Source organism: Armigeres subalbatus, chromosome 2, assembly GCF_024139115.2.
Source record: "Armigeres subalbatus isolate Guangzhou_Male chromosome 2, GZ_Asu_2, whole genome shotgun sequence".
NCBI classification, from domain to species: domain Eukaryota; kingdom Metazoa; phylum Arthropoda; class Insecta; order Diptera; family Culicidae; genus Armigeres; species Armigeres subalbatus.
Genome location: NC_085140.1, coordinates 381,835,148 through 381,855,821, shown reverse-complemented (window position 1 = coordinate 381,855,821; position 20,674 = coordinate 381,835,148). Strand labels below are relative to the sequence as shown.

General features: G+C 39.8%; 1 protein-coding gene across 1 annotated transcript; it reads right to left on the bottom strand.

Moving 5' to 3' along the window:
• Nucleotides 1–18,292: 18,292 nt before the first annotated feature.
• Nucleotides 18,293–20,128, bottom strand: LOC134210163 (putative mediator of RNA polymerase II transcription subunit 12). The gene has a single exon (XM_062686185.1). The coding sequence runs from the start codon at nt 20,126–20,128 to the stop codon at nt 18,293–18,295; it is 1,836 nt and encodes a 611-aa protein (XP_062542169.1).
• Nucleotides 20,129–20,674: the final 546 nt, after the last annotated feature.

Sequence of the window (20,674 nt, the reverse complement as noted above, 5' to 3'; positions counted from 1 at the left end):
TCTTGTAGATCATTTCTTCAGAAAACGTCAAAACTCTAGCACTGATGGTTTTCGAGTTATTGATTTATGTCGTGAAATTTGACGAATCCGACCATTGTGCATTGCTGGGACAAATTTCCGAAAGCATCTACGAGTCTCAGCAACCTTCCCCTTCGATATACCACCACTTCGATTCTACTGAATTTTTATCTTTCTGACAACCGGTTCAAATGAAAAATAAATAAATTTGATTTACTACTAAAATAATGTTTTTATTAATTTGTTTTCAAATACAGTATAGGTTGAGAAACCAATATCCTAATGTTCGAAATCTATAGGTAACTAATATGCATATTATTCAGAGCCGCAAATATGAAATATTGGGCAGGTTATATAAACTCCATTTGACGATCTTTTACTTTATATGTGCATTGCAAATAAAAATTAAAAACTAAAAAATATCCCATTCTATGTGCGGGAACAATAAAAGTTATTTGCAAAGCTTGATTGCAAAAATATATGTGCGTTGCACATATATTTTAGATGGCATTTCAGCTCAGTGTACACTCAACCAAGAAAACTAGAGATAATCAAAAAAATATATTATGTTTTGCCTTTCTCGTATACTAAGTATACGGTAAAGGCTATATGATCGCTCCAAAAACAAACTTTTTATAGAAGGCCCGGAGACCCATAGTGTTATATACCAATCGACTCAGTTCGACGAATTGAGGTGATGTCTGTGTGTGTGTGTGTGTGTGTGTGTATGTGTGTGTGTGTATGTGTGTGTGTGTGTGTGCGCAAAACTACTCAACAAAATGTCACTCATTTTTCGGGCACTTATCCTCAACCGATTTGCTCGCAACAAGTTGCATTCGACGCAGAATCCTGTCCCATTGTTTCCTATTTGAAATTGGCCAGATCGAACTATGGAATCGAAAGTTATGGCCAAAATACAAAATCATACGAAAAAATCGCGTAAAAAATGTCACTCATTTTTCGGACACTTATTCTCAACCGATTTGCTCGCAACAAATTGCATTCGACGCAGAATCCTGTCCCATTGTTTCCTATTTGAAATTGGCCAGATCGAACTATGGGATCGAAAGTTATGGCCAAAATACAAAATCCTACGAAAAAATCGCGTAAAAATGTCACTCATTTTTCGGGCACTTATCCTCAACCGATTTGCTCGCAACAAGTTGCATTCGACGCAGAATTCTGTCCCATTGTTTCCTATTTGAAATTGGCCAGATCGAACTATGGGATCAAAAGTTATGGCCAAAACACAAAATCATACGAAAAAATCATGTAAAAAATGTCACTCATTTTTCGGGCACTTATCCTCAATCGATTTGCTCGCCTCAAGTTGCATTCGACGCAGAATCCTGTCCCACTGTCTCCTTTTTTAAATTGGCCAGATCGAACTATGGGATCAAAAGTTATGGCCAAAATACAAAATCGTACGAAAAATCGCGTGAAAAATGTCACTCATTTTTCGGGCACTTATCCTCAACCGATTTGCTCGCAACAAGTTGCATTCGACGCAGAATTTCGTCCCATTGTTTCCTATTTGAAATTGGCCAGATCGGACTATGGGATCAAAAGTTATGGCCAAAACACAAAATCATACGAAAAAATCATGTAAAAAATGTCACTCATTTTTCGGGCACTTATCCTCAACCGATTCGACGCAGAATCCTGTCCCACTCTCTCCTTTTTTAAATTGGCCAGATCGAACTATGGGATCGAAAGTTATGGCCAAAATACCAAATCCTACGAAAAAATCGCGTGAAAAATGTCACTCATTTTTCGGGCACTTATCCTCAACCGATTTGCTCGCAACAAATTGCATTCGACGCAGAATCCTGTCTCGTTGTTTCCTATTGAAAATTGGCCATATCGGACTATGGGATCGAAAATTATACCATTTTTGCCTTTCTCGTATACTAAGTATACGGTAAAGGCTATATGATCGCTCCAAAAACAAACTTTTTATAGAAGGCCCGGAGACCCATAGTGTTATATACCAATCGACTCAGTTCGACGAATCGAGGTGATGTCTGTGTGTGTGTGTGTGTGTGTGTGTGTGTGTATGTGTGTGTGTATGTGTGTGTGTGTGTGTGCGCAAAACTACTCAACAAAATGTCACTCATTTTTCGGGCACTTATCCTCAACCGATTTGCTCGCAACAAGTTGCATTCGACGCAGAATCCTGTCCCATTGTTTCCTATTTGAAATTGGCCAGATCGAACTATGGGATCGAGAGTTATGGCCAAAATACAAATTCATTTGAAAAAATCGCGTAAAAAATGTCACTCATTTTTCGGGCACTTATCCTCAACCGATTTGCTCGCAACAAGTTGCATTCGACGCAAAATCCTGTCCCATTGTTTCCTATTTGAAATTGGCCAGATCGGACTATGGGGTCGAAAATTATGGCCAAAATACAAAATCCTACGAAAAAATCGCGTAAAAAATGTCACTAATTTTTCGGGCACTTATCCTCAACCGATTTGCTCGCAACAAGTTGCATTCGACGCAGAATCCTGTCACATTGTTTCCTATTTGAAATTGGCCAGATCGGACTATGGGATCGAAAGTTATGGTCAAAATACAAATTCATACAAAAAAATCGCGTGAAAAACGTCACTCATTTTTTGACACTTATCCTCAACTGATTTGCTCGCAAACAAGTTGCATTCGACGCAGAATCCTGTCCCATTATTTCTTATCTGAAATTGGCCAGATCGGACTATGGGATCGAGAGTTATGGCCAAAATACAAATTCATACGAAAATATTGCGTAAGAAATGTCACTCATTTTTCAGGCACTTATTCTCAACCGATTTGCTCGCAACAAATTGCATTCGACGCAAAATCCTTTCCCATTATTTCCTATTGAAAATTGGACAGGTCGGACTATGGGATCGGAAGTTATGACCAAAATACCCTTTTTCATAAAAATCGCAAAAAATGTCACCTATTTTTCGGACACCTAACCTTAATCGATTCACACGCAACAAGTTGCATTCGACGCAGAATCCTGTCCCATTGTTTCCTATTGAAAATTGGCTAGATCGGACTATGGGATCGGAAGTTATGGCTGAAACACCTTTTTAGCCTTTTTATACGAAAAGGCTGTATGTTCGCTCCAAAAACCAAACTTTACAGAAGGCCTGGAGACCCATAGTGTTATATACCAATCGATTCAGCTCGACGAACTGAGATGATGTCTGTGTCTCTCCACTTCATACGGGAGTTTGGCGGAAAGACGGTCATGAGATTTATATCATAACAAATATTGCCCTCCGCTCGCGTGATGGGAATGACATTTTCGTTTTCTTTTGTGTAGTCGGAGCTTCAGTTCAACTAACATCCAAAAGTGATATCCTTAAAATATATGACTGGGTGAAATAAAACAGTGTTATGTACGTCAAAAAGATTGGAAAAGGAAACAAAAATGTCGAAATTCTTATTAGCATATTGTAGATCAAGCTGAAAACCGAACGGAGGTCCCGAGAAATCGCATTTCCGGATGTTGCAACTGCATCGCGAGTAGTGCGCAACTGTGCCATCGTCGGGCACCACTCGCGATGCAGTTGCGACATCCGGAAATGGGACAAAATATGATTTTCGGTTTTCAACTGGATCTACAATATCTTTGCCATAAATAATCTGATTTTCATAGAACGGGCAAAGAAATTTGTCTTTTTACTCCTAGCCACTAGCTCATCTTTTTCAAGCACACACATTTTACGAAGGTCGAGACAGGCACTATCACCACTAGGTGGATTAATCTGGGTTTTTTGCTATAAGAATTGCTTATACACTTTATACGATTTTCTTATGAACTGTGAGTTATTAGACCGAGAATGAATTTCATAAGTTTGTCTTATGAAAATTTTAAGTTGCTTTGTGAGCCCATGGAGATAATCATAAGGCAATCTTATGAACATCAATAATTCTTATACATATGAGGGTCATAATATGTTCAAAACTATTTTTATATAAATCGTGCGTCACGAACTCCAAAGAGAAGGAAATACAAAACAGATTACCGCAAGTCATTGCCCTACATATTATTTTATTTATCTCTATTTAATATCTTCATATTAATCCCTATATAATGTCAAATTTAATGTACCATACACCAGATTCGATCAATTTATGTTCCGTCGGGATGGCAGCAACACACCAGTATAGGAAGGCTCGAGAGTCATCTCATCGTCGGTGTTTCCCTCTCCTACTGGCTGGAAATGTTGAATGGTGAATGCGGTGATTATGGCCTGTTACCTTGTGCCAACATGTTCTGTAACCTATTAATTATGATATTAGAAGTTAACAACAGGATATGATTCCTTAACAAGAGGAAATATTTACTTACGTTTCTGATCCTCCAAATTCACCACCGACTGCCAAAAATTGTCGAACTGGAGAACATGACGATATTTTAAGTTGTGATCAGAACTATAGTTCGAACTACAGATTCTTCACAGACTGCCATGTTGGCCATCATTTCATAAGATTTGTCTTATGAGTTTTTCACATCAAGAATAGCGATGAAGATCATAAGACACCTCTTATGTTTTACTTTTTCTATAGATAACTACTATGAACTTCATAAGATACTACAATGAGTTTTAACGAGTCAACTAATTATCATAAGAGGCTCAATGAAAATGAAATTCGATTATTTTTTCACGCTTCATAAGATGAGGCTTATGATGTTCTTGAGATAGTTTAGTTGAGTGTAGGACTGGTTTGTCGGAGGGGGTAGTAGCGGCAATAATGTCAATTTTTAAACCCCCTTTCCCCCTATGTCACACTTCTTATAAGAAGCATCTGAAAATTTTGTGTGGGTCGTCACACTTCAGGCAATCCCCCCTCCCCCCTCTAAGCGTTACGTTATATATGGATGGTCCCTTAGTGTTTAGCAACTCGGCGACCGATCTTCGAAGAGCTCCCGTGTTGTCCCTTCGTTAAAATCGCCTTGCAATGGAGCTATTTATGTTGGCTGTGGAGGAGTTCCAGCTCCATGCATGTGGACCCTAGCCACCGCACAGTGGGATGGTTTTGAAAAAAGTGGGACATCGGTATTATCAGTGAGACTATTGATTGGAGACTTTTGATGTCTTCTGGAGAGTGTCTTTATTTCTAAAACACTTTATTTTAGTAGTAAGAAAAACTGAGTTAAAAGGGTGCACCCCGAGAAAAAAAATATTTTTTTATTTTTTGCTAAAATTATTTATATTGTATGGAACATTGTAGAAATTACTATTTCAAGACACTTTGTCCAAGACACCAACTTTCTATCTCTGAAGTGGACAAAGTTATGGGGGTGCGAAATTAGTAACCCCTTAAAATTAATTTTTTTGCTCTAACTTTTTTATTTTAATTTTTACATTTTTCCAATGTTCTACAAAGTTGTAGGTGCTTCAAAAAAACATTTTGTCGTAGAAGAGTGCAAATCGCTATCTCTTCATTTTAAGGAGCTATATCAGATTTTATAGTTTTTCAACATTATTTTTAAACGGGTATACCTTTCAGGGTAGCAGGTTGTAGCAGCTGTTATTTATGTCATTAGCTTCAGTAACTCTTAGTCTTTTGTTACATATATAAATCTGAGGTGGATCTAAGTGGATTCATAAAAATATTCCGTAAAATGCACTTCAGCTTGTTGATCCATTTTTTTTTCTCCGTGAAAGGTATACCCGTTTAAAAATAGTGTTGAAAAACTATAAAAACTTATATAGCTCCTTAAAATGAAGAGATAGCGATTTGCACTCTTCTACGACAAAATGTTTTTTTGAAGCACCTACAACTTTGTAGAACATTGGAAAAATGTAAAAATTAAAATAAAAAAGTTAGAGCAAAAAAATGAATTTTAAAGGGTTACTAACTTCGCACCCCCATAACTTTGTCCACTTCAGAGATAGAAAGTTGGTGTCTTGGACAAAGTGTCTTGAAAAAGTAATTTCTACAATGTCTCCATACAATATAAATAAAAATGAATAAAAATATTTTTTCTCGGGGTGCACCCTTTTAACTCAGTTTTTCTTACTCCTAAAATAAAGTGCTTTAAAAATAAAGACAATCTCTAGAAGACATCAAAAGTCTCCAATCAATAGTTTTGCCGATAATACGAATGTCCCACTTTTTTCAAAACCATCCCACTGTGCACCGGGGGGAGATTGACTCCGTCCATCATGTGCATGATCCGATCCCCTTGAACAAGGAGAGGGTTCCTATGGTTTTCGGATGTGGCGGAAGCGTATGCGACGGCTTTCAGGCAAATAGCCACTTGCACACGATGGCGAAATGGGAGGACAGCTGCTTCGGCGCAGGCAGCCTCAGCGGGTGTGGAAGGAAGAAGTCCGAAAGCTATGCGGAGGTATTGGTTGCAAACTAGGGAGAGTATGATGACAAGCTCACTAAGTGCTACACAAGCTCAGTTCTAGTCCGTACAGCAGTTTGCTGTCAATCAGCGCTTGGACGATACGATACCGAGTGGCCCTGTTGTTCGTCCTATGCGGTCTTGATAATGATTTTATTGACCGCTTGAAAATGAGGAACGAAGATCAGTCCTAGGTCGATGGAGACTACGAGGACCTTGACGAGTTTCCGGGACGGAGAGACGGTGCCGTGCATTGCACACATGTCCGCGGACACTTTTTCCGGCCGACATGGTGAAGCCAACCGACGAGGCTCACCGATGAACTGCACTAACCGCTGCTTGGGTTCGGATACCCGTTCGCGCCGGAGTGTCTCCGACTACCACATACAGGATGTCGTCCGCGTAGACTCCTCCAGTCTCCTCTGGCAAGGTTCTGGAGGCGGAATTGCCGATAAAGACCCGGAAGGACCAGCGGATGAGAAAGTTGTGCACAAAAGCTAGGATGTTACCATTTTGGATGCGTTTTGCCCCAGGCCTATGTTTAAAACATTTAAAGCGTTAGAAACTCATGAAAACCTTATGATTTTCAATAGGAGATCATTGTCCATTGATGTCCACTGGCAGGGATAGGCTAGGCATTGCAAAACCCATATGATTTGACAGTTATGTACACTACATATTTCGGACAGCAAAGCAAAGCAACAACTTTCTCTGTAGGTTGTAAACTAAAGTGACCAGATATTTCTTGGGTCATTCCGGGACATCTTATGCATTATATACCGTTTGGACTCAAATTCAGAAAATGACTCATATTCCGAATACTAGCTTTTAAATGTCCATTTTAAACTTTATTCGTGATTTTTTTTCCACAGGATATTAAATTCATTTGTGATTTTGATTCTTCGTACGTAAAACTGATAGAGTTTTCAGTTTCAGAGCGCTTTAACGTCGGTGTTCGGAATATGAGTCATATTCGGGATTTCAGTTAAAACGATTTGAAAGCGTATCAAAAAGTTACCAAGTGTTTTTTTTTCAATCATCCTACAACACCCGGTTTAATGCTAACTACTCGGTTTCATAGAAACAAATTATCTAAAATTATTGGATCTTTCCAATCATGTTTTAAAAAGAAATGTTTAATATTCACAATTTCAAGGGTCTTCTAAACGTATTGTGTGATATGTTGGGGAAATTCTTCGATATGTGAAACATTCTTCACTGGTCTAATGGGTATTGTTAGTTCTCTTTCGTCTTTATGTAAGTGTTTAGCCTGACCCAGCACTGGATGAAGACGGTGAAATTGTCTGTTAAAGGATTCTCTGGAATCACATTTTTTTTCAGATTCCTTAGATCACTTAGATCCTTCCGGTTCAGATCATTGTCATGAACCTAACTTTTAGAACTTCTCAGATATTTCTTACACGATCGGCAGCTTGACAGAAAATAGGATTAATTGACTAAAATCTTCATGAAAGCTGTTTGTTGGCTTCCTGGTGGATTGAAAGGCGAGTTGCTTTTTTAACTCGAAACTATATTTTTCTTTTTCTTAAACGAATCAAAATTCTTCTCGAATTCAAAACACTTCTTATAAATCTGGCGATTTCGTCGATGGGAGCTGGCTGGACGTAGCTTTAAATTCATCGTTGTTGACTGGACTGTCGATTTGTGCTGTCGATTCCTTGCGTGTATGCAAACAAGAACAAACGATGTGGTGTATGGGGAAAAGATTGGCACAAGCTAGTGATTTGGAAGCCGATACTCTCGCGGTTGCTCGAGGTTAGTGGACTGGAAAGAAGAAAGCATTGGCGCGAACACCTTCATTCTCATTGTTCAGTAAACCTTCTAGACTGCCCAAGTCCCCCTTTTCTTCTGATTATTCGGATCTTTTGCCAATTTTTTAGGCCCTTTCTCTTTTCCTACGGGTTTCAAAGATTCTCCAGACTTTGCAGATACATCATGGAATGCGGGACGCCTGGAAATGCGGGACAAGTATGCTGAATCCGGGACTGTCCCGCATAATCCGGGACGTATGGTCACTTTATTGTAAACTCTTTTGAAATAACTCATCAGATTTGAATTTTGGAATAATTTTACGAATTACTCAAACTAAACTAAATGCAATCAAATGTAACATGTTGTTACGTACTGAATTTTAAGAAAAAAATTAGTTCCAGTTCTATGAATTGTGTCTACTAGTATACTGTATAATGGCTAAAGTTTCATTTTATTTTTGCCACCCTGTAAAATTTATCCAATTTATCAAATTATTCAAATCAAGAACTAACGGTTGTAACGTAATCAAGGGTAAGTCTTGCAATTTTTTTATGCAACTATGAACTCAAATCATGGAAAGTAGAAAGTTTTTACGACGAATATTCATAGGAGAACATAGAAGAGACAAGCTCATTCCATCGCTTGCTCAAAAATATTGATTACCGCTTCACCGTATCCCATTTTATCACCATTGCAAATCATCCTCCATTCTCCAAGCGGGGCGCCATTGCTAATTGAGAGAAGAGAACTTGTCGAAAAATGGATCCGAGCTGTTCACTATTCCACTGGAAAGAAAACCAACAAAAATTAATTGAATTTATTTTTATGGAAGCTCACAAAACATTATAATGATTTCTTGGGTTTGACTTCACTCCGCCACATCATCATCAACAGCCAGTGGTCGCACCGAGCGATCGCTGAACCATGTGGTTTTAGGATCCAATACCACTTCGGCGCTGCTGCTGGCCAGTGGATGCAATGACATGGAGAGAAAGGAGCGATGTTTATTAGTGTGATAATTTTTAATAAGACTTTACGGCGAAAGTACGTGTTTGTTTGATGATTTTTTGGGCTTTTAGAGGAAGCGGTCCACTCCAGGAAATTCGTCGGATGCGCGGCCACGGCTCGATATGACATAAATAAAAATTATAAATAGGACAATTATCGGGTTTGTGATAAAAATCATATTTATTTGATTGCCGAAAGAGACCGGGGAGGACGGCGTTTCTGAGGCTTGATTAATTGCATTTACGTGCCTCGATAGGAGGTGGATGCTCATTAAACGTGAGACCCGGCGGAAACGGTTCGAAAATGACGATAATGACTAAGACGACAAGTTTACGGTTATGGACATAATCCAAAGTAACGATAATTTTCGAAAACGTTTTGCAATCGGCGAAGGTTTTGCAAAATTATTATGAACAAAACAGTAAATCCGACAAATTGAACCAATTTGGATGCAACGATTATTTTCCCAGGAATTTTTGGCAACCTAACCGCTTGAGGGACACGCAATGATAACATTTTGAATTAAGATTGATCCCAACTGTATAAAAAGTAAACTAAATTTAGTTTGTAATAACTGCGAGTTTGATTAGAAACGAGTTTGATTGATTATTTAACCATTGACGCCATCTGCTCAGAGTTGATGTTCGAGAAAAATTAAACATGGAATAAATCAAGTACCAACTTTGGTATGACCCTTGGTATCCCCTATTGCGACAAAATCAACTTGTTGCTATTTTTAAGATTTTTATGAAAGTCTTAGGACTATTAAAACAACTGGGAAAATACCTATCTTTTATCATTATTTTTTAATTTTTTTTTATTATACCCATATGGTAATGCATTTTTGTGCCTGTTCTTTTTGAATACTTTAATGCATAATTTTAGATGAAGCATGAAATCAAATCAAATAAACACCAAAGATGACTCCTATTCTAAGAGTTCAAAACTGTCATCCTGATTTTGAAGACGACATCCAACTTCAATAAACTTTCGTCCAAATCTACATCCTGCCCTATTCGCACGAATTGATAAACTGTAAAACTCCAGTGGCACATCAAGACGACAGCAGAGCGACCTGTAAGTATCAACCCAGTCAAAACCCGAACGTGACGGACTAAATCTGTCTTGTGTCCCGGAGAATAAAGGTTTCTTTTTGTTTTATACATACCCTGGCGGCTCTTATCTTTCGCACACTGTCCTTTCTCTGATACCACCCTGGGAGACATTGGGAATGGATCACTCTGCTACGAACCGATCTTCTCATCTCAAGTTGCTGCTGCTTGCTGCTTGTATAAATCCAGCCAGCCGTCGTGTTGTACCAGCTAGCAGAAGAAAAGAATAAATTTGTCATAAATCCTTCAGAAAGCTGACACATGTCCTAATTTATAGCGAAACTGGAAGAAAAGACAACAATACATCCACTTTCTTGAAATATGTCCTTCTACGCTAGATTAAAATATGAACCCAGTCGCAGAGACGAGAACGGCTGAGGGAAGCAGCTGAACAGCTTTCTTTCAATCTCCGGGATATCTTGAGGATGTGCCAAGTGAGTGAGTGAGTGAGCAAGAAGACGTGGCCACTTTTTCCCATTCCGCCGACAATAACAGGAAGAGGAGAAAAACAGCCATCCAATGGCGTCGACTACGGCGGACGAAAACAACGATGACGACAAAGGCACGAATGACGTACCGGCACTGGATGGCTAGCAACTCTAGTCAGCGACGAAACCGAAACCTCGCGCTCGCTTGACGGAGTGAAGGATCTCTTTCCTGTCGGGGCCGTTGTTGTTGGGTGCCTCGCCTCTATATAAGGATAATAAAATCTGTCACTTGGTGATGATATATTTCTTTACGGATATAAATTTCATATTTTTCTAAATGGCATCAGCGATAGATGGGTTTCAGTTCAGCTCACTCACTGCGGTGAGGATATTTTCGTTGTTGTTGATTCGTTCCTCGAAGGGTCCCCACGCCAGAGAGAGCGCTCTACGCAAAGTGCGCGTTTGTTCCTCATCTAGAACATAAATATTTATCTAAATGATTTAATGCTAACGAGTGTCATGCTGTGAATGATGTGAGAGCAGCAGTTAGCGAGTTCATATTTCGACATTGAATTAGTGAATAGGAACCGCATGCTGGATGTGGAAATATAACGAAAATTTGTTACAGTGTGATTCGCTATTCGAAGCAAATAAGGGTCTCTAAATTTGACTGCTTTGAACTTAAATATTATCTAGGATCTTATTATATGCATGGTATACATATAGAACAACCGATTGCTATAAAACAATATTATTATACAAGGTAAACAATAATTTTGATTTTCCCACGTTTGAGAAAATATCTTAAACTTAAACTCGTTTATGATTATCGTTAAACTTTTGTAGAAGCTTTTTCAAATCAAGCATTAGAATGACATTTGTATTGACTGTTACATATTGTTGTTTACTACTTACATTCGATAAAGGTTTTATATTAATCGTGTACTATTTTCTACCTTTAACAGGCGTGCAGGCGTATTGGAGATATCTACATAAATTACTCATTTAGTGGGCTGATATCTACAAATCACGATTTCCAGTCTCTGTAGTACACTCGAACGCGATGAAATATTCTTAATAATTAATAGTTTCCATGCTGAAGTCCCCAAGCGGTGCATTTTTCACGATTAGAAGCCATAAATTGCGGAGGAAAAGGTAGCCCGTAAAAATGCAGTAGAATTCTAATAAGTTAACCCAATAAATTACCCAATCACTTGTCCTTATCACGCAATCGGAACAAATCCAAATCCCTGCCAAAGAACTCGACCCGGCCAGTCAGTCCTGCAGCAATTCTTCTCGGTTCGTTATATTACGACGACCGGACCGGATAATTTATATCCACATTCCGCAGTTCCATTTTGCTTCAAGTTCATCAGATTTTGAGCCCACCTCCCCGGGCGGGCGTCCGGCACTATGTGGACGCGCGGTTAATTCCATTTGCGTAGCTAGAAAATTTTAAAATGATGGGGGTGAAACTTTTGGTTTTTATTTTTCTCTATTTACTTTCTTCGTACAATAATGTTATGCTAAAAACCTTAATTTACTCAAAAAAAGGATGTTTGATACATAGTAGGGTAATATGAACATTATAACATGACGGCGCCAGTCGATGTCGGGACACCAAAAACTCCAGCGTAATCGGTCCATTGATAGTTTGGCATTAACAGTAAGAGCTATAATTGAAAGGGTTAATCAGTTAATCGATTAATCAGGCAAAAAATATTTTAACGTCTTGAAATTATATTTGTTTTTCTACAATTAGGAAATCCTGAGAATATCCGAAGCAGTATGATGATAAATTTATAGCATTCCCGATACTTTGGAGCGTTTGAGAGGAGGTCTTGGCATGTAGTCTTAATTGTAAAGTCAAAACGGGGTTTTGTTTTGTTTGGTTACTATGCTGGATAGTAGTAAAACTCTGTTTGAACTCTGTAAATAAACCCCTCAACAATAACGAGAATACAGTAGATCTATCAACATACTGCTTCGGATATTCTCTAGAATTCCTTCGGAATTTTCATTCGAAATTCGACAAAGTGTTATTTCATAAATCGAACCAGAAATACTTTTCATAAATTAATCACACATTTATTGGTAATATGTTAAATAATTCTTCAAGAAATACCTCCAGGAATTATTACGGTAAGTCATCCAAAAATTCCTTCAAGCATACCTTCATAAACACCTTACAAACTCCATGGGAAACTTCTTCAGTTATTTTTTCGGTAATTCCTCCAGTAGATCATTACAAATTTAATCCAGAAACAGTAGTAGCAATATTCAAATCTCATCAATCGTGAATTGAAGCGCACGCAACTCAGCACCTGAAAACTCATAACAAATCATCTATTTAAATAATCGTAGCCTAAGTTTTGTTCTCCTTCGCTGTTTTTAGTGAGTTGCCTACCAGCGCGGTGGGAATAAAAATAATAAAAAATCGACCCTACACCTCCAAGTACGCTAGACGGGTCCTCCACCGCTATGCTACAGTAAACTTAATGATACCCGATTTAAGTACCCCTAGCGGTAATGTGATAGAAACGGTCCATGCCCCTACGACAATTCAATACCAAATTTCCAAAACGACTTATCTTATCGACTAGCGGAGCTACCTTAGATTTTCCAGAAATTAAAGCGCACTTAAAGGTTCCATCTCCCACAGTTGATCGAATGTACGCTACACACGAGTAAGCGATCTCACTTGCGTCGATGAACACGTGAAGTTGTGCATTCTTGTACGTTTCTTCGGTTGCTTGTGGGAAATAACACCTCGGTATCTTCACGTTTGATATAAACTCTATCATTTTGGACCAACCATTCCAACGTTCAAATACTTCATTGTCAACCGCTTCATCCCAGTCCGTACCAGCTCGCCACAAATCCTGAATCAACACCTTCCCATGAACTATGAACAACGCGAGTAGGCCGAGAGGGTCGAACAGTGACATGACACATCTTAAAACTTGTCGTTTCGTGGGTCTCGTTTCGTTGTCGAGGAGAATTCTGACTTCTTCGCTAAGGCGAGTGGAAAAGCCCAATTCGTCCAAACTTGAAGACCACAACATTCCGAGTACTCGATTCATTAGCTCACCATCTTCTGCATACAGGTTTTTGGTGTCAACTGCGGCTGGTTCCCCGAGTTCCTTCATAACCTTCCTGTTCCGTAGATGAAATCCACCGTTGTGGTGGACTAAACGAACTTCTTCCGAAATCTTCGATGCTTCACTTTCGCTACCAAAGCTGTCGAGGTAGTCATCGACGTAGTGACTCTTTAGTATCCCTTCAACGGCCCTAGGATATTGTTGGATGTGTTCCTGTGCGTTCAAATTTTTGACGTATTGCGCCGATGCAGGCGAGCATGTGGCGCCGAACGTAGCAACGTCCATTAGATAGATTTCCACCGGCTCATCAGGTTTTTCACTCCACAGAAACCGTAGTGAGTTTCTATCGGCTGGACGAATGCCTAACTGATGGAACATTTGCTCTATGTCAGCACTGACGGCCACGGAGTATAGGCGGAAACGGAATATCACGGCAGGCAAGAGTGTTAACAGGTCTGGCCCTTTTAATAATGCACTATTCAGAGACACACCAGATACTTTTGCGGCCGCGTCCCATACAAGGCGAACCTTTCCTGGTTTGTTTGGGTTTGTAACTGCGCCCAACGGAAGGAACCAAACTTTTCTGGGATCCGCCGTCTCCAATTCGTCAGAAGTTGCCCGATGTGCATAACCCTTTTCGATGTATTCTTGAATTTGATGGCTGATGTTCTTCCGAAGACTGGGATTATGATCCATCTTTCGTAGGAGACACTGGTGTCTTCGTAGCGCCATAGCATAGCTGTCAGGAAACTCGACTTCCTCCTCCTTTCACAAAAGACCAGTTTCGAAACGTCTACCGACCCGCTTTGTGGTTTTCTCCAGCAAATATTGGGCTCGTTTTTCTTCTGCGCCAAGCGTGCTTCCAAGTGGGCTCACTCCGTGGTCTTCCACCGCGAAGAACTTTTTAACAGTCTCGTGCAATTCGTCGTCTCTTGTACAACCGCAAATGCGAAGTTGGATGCTTCATCCACCCGTGAATGTTGACGCCCGTAGACATACCGTGTTTTGACGGCGATTGGGCCGGATCAATCTTCTTCCTTCACCTTCAAAGGAACAGCAAGCTTCAGGTTGTAATATCTTTGAATTGGCAACTGTTTCAAATGGACAAATCTTTTTCTTGTCTCCTATAACGCGAAAGATTGTGAAAGGAAATTTAAGTTTTGTATCGTGTGTGCGTCTACCAACTTGTAACATCTGTTCTGTTCTTGCCCCGAGATGGTAATTGTCATGATCTTGGAATCCTTTCTACCCGCGACGTGTTTCCGGTCCACCTCAGACAGATTGGATGTGAGTCTCCTACCAGACCAAGCTGTGATACCAAGTCGCTATTGATTAAAGTTGACAACGAACCCTCGTCTAGAAACGCAAAGATGTTAACTTTTGTAGACTTTCCATACAACGTCACAGGGATCATTCGGAACAAGATACCGGAATCCAGAAGGCGATGAGTATGACTATTTACGACTTGAGTGGTTGGAGTTGTTGATTTGCCGTGCAGCAGGGGATGATGTTTGAACTGACATCCGCCAACATTACATCTAGTGTTACTACGGCAGGCTCTACGTCCATGATTGAACAGGCAGATTTGACACAAGCTCAGCGCCCGTATTCGCCGCCAGCGATCGTCGATTGAGAGCACTCTGAATGCTTGGCATTCCCGGAGTTTGTGATTATCCTTCTCGCAATGTAGACAACTGTTCGGTTTATGCTGCGTTGTCGCTTGAATAAACGTCTCCTTGGCGTTGCTCGTATGGGAGTTTACGTAAGCTCTCGTCTTCTCTCGTCTACTGTTCCTTCCCAGGTCCGATTCATACTGAACCACACTTGAAGCGTCCTGCATCACACCGGTCATGTATTCGCTGAATGTTTTTAAATCCACCGCTGAACGTCCTCGCTTGTATCCTGCCCACATTAGCTTCTGATCAGCGGGTAATTTTCCGATTAGCTCTTGGAGGAGGGTGGGGTTCGATAAATGAGCTCTCTCATTTGCCGCTTCAATGTGGTCGCACAACTCTTGAATGACCATTCCAAATTCAATCAGCCCTTCCAACTTGTCTCCTCAAAGACTGGGCATCATTCTAACCTTTTTAACATTTTAGTAACTCCGGACGTCCGTATCTCATGCGCAATGTATCTATTACTTGCGGCACTGCTGCTGGAAATACCAGCCGACCTCGAACACTATCTAGAGCGCGCCCTCGAAGGCACTTCTGAAGACGAACCATGTTCCCCAAGTAGCACAGATTGTCACAATTGAATTACGGTGATCGATATGCGACAAAATTATATGTGAAAGTTTAATAACTGTAACTGTATTTGTAAAAAAGTGCAACCAAAAAAGCGCAAAAAATTGAGCTACTATGTAACTAACTATACGATCTCACATTAAGTTGCACTGTAATCAATCCGTAACATTTCCATGATACAGTAACTGAAACATTCTGGTCGTGATTGCCACTTTGTAACTATTTAGTGACTTCTACTTGTCAACATTTTATTTGTTGTCATGAAACTTTGTTATGTAGGTATTTAATAAGAAAATAAAACAAATCTGGTCACAATGTCACTGAAATTGAATGTCAGTAATCAGAAAGCTGAAGACATGAATCTAAAATAACAAATGGTAAATGTTTATATGCGAAGTGATATTTTTATGTGATATTAGCAGAGATTAATGTGCGGATTGGAATTTTTGGTGAAACCTATCGTTTTAGTTAGCTAAAAACCTCGCGCCCTCGGTTAAACCAACTTTTAGGTTTTATCATTTAAGTAGTAGTAAGTAGTCATTTAAGTAGTTAAGTAGTAGTAAGTAGTAGTAATAAGTATCAATAACAGTAAAGAAAAAATGTCTCCATTATTAAATCTCTAAATCTCGAATTTGAAATTAAAAGTAGATTCATATAAACAGCCGTTTTCTTATTTATTAAATCAATCATTTACCAAAAACATATTATATAGGCATATTTCCGAGCATATTTCATCAAACGACCGCATACATGATAGTTCAAAAGATTTGATAACTTATGGAATTTTTCATTGTACTAATCTTTGGATTTGAATAATGCTTCTGCCTTACGTGAAAGTTCGTGTATGGTTCAATCGTTTCTTGCTAATTTGCATCTCTATATTTTTTACTTTTCATACTGTCAATTCCAAAACATGACCCTTATGGAAGCCGTAGATTTATCAACATCTTTCAAAAGCAGTTGTTCAACGAACACTTCATAGTTAGATAATTATTAATTTTTAAATGACATAATTTTAGCATCACTTATGCACACCTTTGGGTTTCGTTTTCCTTTATAAATAGGAATGGAATTTTTTTTCCACTGGTAATATCATAGGAAGATCGATACAAAAATTCTGCCGGATAAGTATTTTCCCACATTTTATAAAACAAGCACTTTGGTCGAAAAGGAGCATCTAATCATTAATGCACTGTTGTTGTTCTTGGTTCAAAAAGTTATGGAAAAAACAGCTATGTGAAAAAAAAACTATACAAATTTCCGAGATATTATTTTTCAAAGAAGCAAAAGTCGACTTTTCTCGGAAAGGTATTAGGCAGTAGATAGACTTTAACTTGAGGTAACTGTAACTGTATTGAGTTAACACTCAAGTACGTTCGACCTACCTTATTTTATAACTAATGGCTGTTAAGACAAATCATAGTTTTGTCAAATTGCTGTGCACTAAACAGTATTAAACTAGACGATAATTTTTAGTACTGTAAACGATAATACCGAAATTCGTTTTTCTAAGTGCACATGAAATTTTTCAGTATACAACGATTTCCGATATGGACAAAATCATTTCACATGCAGTGTTGATCATATAAATAGGGCTATACAAATCCGTTACATACGGGTTACAAGTAACCTATCATTTTTACAAATCATAAACAAGTTACTTTGCAACAAGTACGCCTGCGAAAATTAGTTACTAGTCACAATATTTTTTTTGCAACACTGATGTGACTCAGCTCAACATTGAATTTATTTACATTGTAATTTGCTTCCATAGCTATTGATGTTGCAGGGTAACTTGCTTCGTTTGACGTTTGGCAACTTTTGGAATAATTCGCATTGTGTTTTATTTTAATTATTAAATTCATGTTCAAATTAGTGAATATACAAAAAAGTATGCATGTGTAGTATCTCTGCATCAAGATTATAATTCGGCACCAGACATCAATGGTGTTAGGAATTCAAATCAGGATGGACGCTCCTCCACTATATATCATGATATTATTGTGTTGTTTTTGTTACTTGGCATCTACTATCCAGATAGTCTTTCGGTAACTAATTAAAAACTTTATTGTGACTTGAGTGCTTATGACAGTTCAATGTTATGGTTACAATTCAATTACCCTGTAACTGCTTAAAAACTGATAACACATTTAGTTTCAAGATGACTGAAAAAATACCCAAATGCAATCAACCGTGACTTGGAATGTTTCAAGCATCCTAAATCCAACCATTATGTAACCTTCATTTATTATTTATATTTAAGAGTTGTTACAAGTGCTACTTGGGTCTCTCCGTGAGTGTAGCCACATGTTCTCGTTGTGTATTCAAAATTGGAGATAAATATCGGCCATTCTGCTGGGTCTCCAGAGAACATGGGAAGATCTCGAGCTAAAGATTGACGTGAGGCTAGCTGTTGTTGCGTAGGCTGAAGCTCTACTCCTCTCTCTGCTTCATTCCGGTTCGGTGGCGGAGCTCGCAAAGGTATTGGGAAATCGCTCATTGAGGGCTGCTGGACTGAGAGTTGTGGCTCAAATGCCCGTTGTTCTCGAGACTGTGGCACCGGAATCTGCGGTAATGGAAACTGCTGCACTGAAGATTGCTGGACTTGAGCCTGCTGTACCGAAGGCTGCTGCATTTGAGGCTGCTGCACCGAAGACTGCTGCATTTGAGGCTGCTGCACCGAAGACTGCTGCATTTGAGGCTGCTGCACCGAAGACTGCTGCATTTGAGGCTGCTGCACCGAAGACTGCTGTATTTGAGGCTGCTGCACTGGAAGCTGATGTACTGGAATCTGTAGCGAAACTAAAGGTTGTTGAACTTGAAGCTGCCGTACCGAAGACTGCTGCATCACAGATTTCTGTACCGAATACTGCTTCACTGAGGGCTGCAGCTCCAACTGTTGCTCCGACTGCGGCTGCATTGAAAGCTGTTGCACTGGAGGCCGCTCCAGCGAATGATGCTGCAAAGCCTGTTGTTGCACCTGCATCGATGGCTGTGGTGGGGGTGCTAATTCCATTATTGCGGGAAGGAAAGAGGTACACTGGCTAGTCTGTTTTTTAGACACTTGATTGTCATTTATTAATTTCGAGCGCGAGTCGGGTATGCGCTGCTGCTTGTTAAGGGGAATTTGCATGGTTGGATACGATTTCGTTTGAGGAATAGTATTTTCGGAGGCATGACACTTACCTGTCGGAAATACATTACGACTTGGTTTTGGAATAGCGCCGAGCGTCGCCGCTCCGCGTATTAAAGGTGGGCCATCACGGTTACTAATTGTCGATTCGACATTCTTCGTTCCTACCTGATTGTATGATGTCGGAGCCGTTGATAAACGATGTATGCCTTCGATCTCTCCTCTGCATATCTCCAATTGTTGTTGTAAATCAGCTAACTGAGGGGATGTCGGCTCTGATTGCTGCAGACAACGTTCTAGTCGCACCCGCAACTCATGGATCAGGCCCATAGCCATCTGATGATCAGCGTCTGTTCGGGGAACATCTACGACAGGGGGCCCCAGGGAGTCATCTGTGGTATCAAATGCAGGAATAGTCCGATCGCGAAGAGGGGAACTGTGTTGTAAATCCGAGCCCGAATGAGATTTTTGCTGCTGTTCCACTGAAGCTGCTGGCAGTTGATTAATTCCTGCTGCGCTTGGTTTTGGATCCGCGCTATTCTCGATCCAATCCACGACTCGATTTTGGCTATCTCGATGACTAACCTGGCTTCTCCTTTCCTCCTCAGCGGCGATCGATGCCTCCAAAAGTTCTCTTTGCTGTTGCAAGAATCGTTTTTCGAGATCCACTTCGGCGCGTTGTTTCTCCAACTCTTGGCGTTCTCTCAAACGTGCCATACTCTCTGTTAGCGATGGAGTTCGACTCGCGTTGCTGGCTTTAGACGACGCACGAGAGGGTCGTTTGCATTTGGTGCACATCCACGAACGGTCGGCGATAGATCCGGTAACGCCAGCACAGCCAAAATGCCACCATGCATCGCATGCGTCGCACTGGACTAAATTGTCCGATTCATTTGGCTGATTACATCCAGCGCAGCTGTCTCCATGGTTGTTGGTGGAATGGTTACTCATCAGTGAATTTTTGGAGATTGTTGCGACAGTAACACAAGGCGATACACTGGCTTTGCAATTAAAAGGACACTGAATTTTTGGAGATTGTTGCGACTAGATTATTATTAATAAGAAAAATTCACGTTGTATTATAGAAAATTTAAGGAATAACACTTCGCATAAGAAATCCACGTTGGAGACTATGTTCTTCTTCTGTTGTGTTTTTGTCCTGATGACAGCTTATCAGCGTCGACGTCGATCTGCGATCTCCAATATAGTCATGCGGTACAACCGGTTGCGATAGGGCGACCGGCTCGACGGTACCCGTGTTAACAGCTAGTCTTTTCTAGCGAAATATTAGTAATTTTACGAAACGAAACGAAATCAAGAAATCAGATTTTGCCATGCCCAAATTCCGCGGAATTTCGTTTTGAACCACCTGAAACGAAATTTTTCGAAATACCGCATTTGCTTAATCTATATACGCTAAAAAGTGAATTCATTTTGATAGCATAGCACAGCATAGTTATGGTGTTCTTCGTAAATCGGACACAAGTGATACTCATG